This window comes from Quercus suber, unplaced genomic scaffold, assembly GCF_002906115.3.
Source record: "Quercus suber isolate HL8 unplaced genomic scaffold, Cork oak 2.0 scaffold_252, whole genome shotgun sequence".
Lineage (NCBI taxonomy): Eukaryota > Viridiplantae > Streptophyta > Magnoliopsida > Fagales > Fagaceae > Quercus > Quercus suber.
This window is the reverse complement of record NW_027069708.1, coordinates 579,866-582,826: the sequence shown is the minus strand read 5'-3', so window position 1 is coordinate 582,826 and position 2,961 is coordinate 579,866. Positions and strand designations below refer to the sequence as shown.

The window sequence follows — 2,961 nt, the reverse complement described above, 5'->3', positions numbered from 1 at the left end:
TTTTATTTACAAAAATTACTCTTATATACCACACATAACTCTTTATTTAAAAATGTATTTAATATATTTCATAAAAATAAAAAGTTTATAAATTATTAATATACTTTATTTTTCCTCTAATTACTCGTATATCCTAATAGCTCATTGAACCAAATAATATTTAGGAGACATCCTAGAAATATATAAGTAAATATTTTTTATAAAACAATTTTAAAAACACGGCTTAATTGTTTTCACTCTAACTTATCTAAGAGCAGAACAAAAGTAAATAGTACGCAATAACCAGAACTACTCTCTAAGCCATAACCACAAGCAAGCAATGATAAATATAAAACTTAAAGAGTAAGCGAAGAGAGATGCAAATACAAGATAACACCAAAACATGTTATCGGAAAGAAAACTGAAGTACTCGGTGAAAAGCCTCTTCGCGACCCTCCAAGCCGAAATCGATCCACTAGTGAATAAAGTTGAAGTATATGAATATCAAAAAGACTCTCCAAGTCTAATCCACCCAATGTACTTGAACTCTTCAAGTTCCAGCTACCAACAGGCTTCATGGAGCCATGTTTTCACTAGTTATCTGGATCCCAAAATTAGCTCCAAATTGCATCCACCAATCTATGGCTTCTTCCAATGCTTCTCATATGCACCAAAACTTCTCTCAACACTCAGAATGGGTGAGGTAAGTGTTTGGGCTAAGAACCTCTTAAGGATGTGTAAATGGAAAGGTAGAAGTAGAGGAAAACTTTAGAGAAAATGTGTAAATAACTGTGAGTTTACAATCTCTAACTCTCAAGTGTATAGCTAAGATTTTCTTTCTTAAAAGTTCCTTGGAAAAACTTCTTCTTTCAATTTCATGGGTAATAAGGGCTTATATAGTGTTGGTAAAGGAATGAGAAAAACCCACTTTAAAAAAGCTCTAGGCAGTGAGTTTTGCGGGTCACTCGCAACTTGGCCTAAGTTGCGAAGTGACTCGCGAAATCCAGTCTAGCATGAGACTATTCAGATTCTAGTATGTGCTTTTCAAGTGGCCTTTCACAGGTTGTCACTCGCGAGCCAGTCACGAATTCTCCTTCTTCACAAATCTTCACCAAACTCTCACACACAACCCTTACATTAAATCCCACAATAAATACAAGGAAATGATTACACAAAAATTACAATCAACTTTGACACGAAATTAAAGCCAACATAAAAACATAATTGTAAATCACAACATTATTAATTTCATTCCATTCCAATGAATGTGATTGACTATACTTCAATAATATAATAAATGATTTTTTTTTTTTTTTTTTTTTGTGGTTTGTGACGCATTGATTTGTAAATTTTTTTTTTTTTTTGTGATTTGTGACGCATTGATTTGTAAAACTTATGTTATAAACTTTATAATATCACATGTGAATATTATACATGCAGAACAGAAGAGACTATAATAATTACATATATATCATATGCATTAATTTCTTTCGTTGGTGTTTTGCTCAGTTCTACCTACTTGGATATGAATCCCCCAACCACTGCAGCTATTATAGCTGTAGGATCCCCCAAGATGGCAGAGACAATAACACGAACAGCTCCACCAGCAATCTGACAGCACTTGCTCACCTTTCCTCCTCTCCCTGCTCCATGACCATGATAGTTTTTAAGTGTCCCTTTAAGGCTTGGGATCCTAGTTTGCATTTCCCTGACCTTGTTCTTGTCTACATTAAGATACATAGCCTGCCAGTTCTCCACAAGCAACTCCTTAACACATGACACATGTAGGTGATAGGTTTTGCAGTGGGACCTATAAGACCAACCGTGTCCTTTGCCCCCACAACGATGGCATGAACTAGAGAGCTTGAGGCACAAGTAAAGGTTGTATTCCCCATCGTTTAGGACCTGTGGGAGGTTTGCACAGCAAGGATGAAGATCAAAACCACATCTTTTGCAGTGGTGCACAAACCCCAGAACATTTTTCCTACACGCATCACATATTCTCCTAGCTGCACCAGGGGGATTATAGTGAAATTGGAAATCACATTTCTCGTAAAAAGGATGATGAATAATACTAGTTGGGGGTGCCACAGCACAGGCCTTATGTAAGTCAAACTCGCATTGCGGGCATTTGTATTTGAGGCCAATACCAGCTTCTTTGCACCCATCACAATTGAATGGGATCTCTGTGTATTCAAGCTTTAGTTTGTGCAGTGGATGGATTGGGTGAGAAATCTCTTTGTCGATTTTCATCATGAGGGATTTTTCTTATTTTTACTCAACTTCTAATAAGCTAGCTTATATATAGCCCGTATGAAAATTTGGGGAGATGGGATTTGTTTATATGGATGGTATGGATGAAGACTAGAAGTATAATTTGGTTTGCTTTTGAATAGCTCACAAGGATTTTTTTTCAACAGTCCTCTTGGAAGATACTTTGCGTAAGTTTTACATGTAGAGTTAGAGAATAACTTGTTTATACGGTTGTTACTACAATTTAAGGCAAAAGGTTGGTTGAGTGAGAAATCGAGAAAGCATTTGCAGGAATCTAATAAATCCTTGCTTGGGGGATGTTGTTATTGCATGCCTTCTAGCTGATGCGATTACCATCTCTAATACCAAAGTTACTGTTTTAATAACTCAAATTTGCAATGCATGCCCCTCGAGCACTCTACACGTATATATTCTAATTTACTTGCTAAACTATAGGCTTTTAAAATTGAATCTAAAGGTGTGGATTAATAAAAAGAAATAAGAAACTTAGAATAGTGTTTCTTTATCTGTTTCTCTATCTTTTTAACTTTTTGATTGATAAATTTTTGTGTTTCTCTTAAATAAAGTGGCCATTACTTGTATTGATTTTGGCTTTCTGTTTTTTCACGGTACAACACTAGGAATTTTTCAGGCATATTTTTTGTTAAAACAAGGAATTCAACGCTTGAAAAAGTTGCAGGCTGAATTATCTGGAAGGTTTGGTATCTA

General features: G+C 35.3%; 1 protein-coding gene across 1 annotated transcript; it reads right to left on the bottom strand.

Moving 5' to 3' along the window:
* Positions 1-1,345: 1,345 nt before the first annotated feature.
* On the bottom strand, positions 1,346-2,314 carry LOC112002883 (protein VACUOLELESS GAMETOPHYTES). Its single transcript, XM_024035041.2, has one exon. The coding sequence runs from the start codon at positions 2,233-2,235 to the stop codon at positions 1,495-1,497; it is 741 nt and encodes a 246-aa protein (XP_023890809.2). The 5' UTR covers positions 2,236-2,314; the 3' UTR covers positions 1,346-1,494.
* Positions 2,315-2,961: the final 647 nt, after the last annotated feature.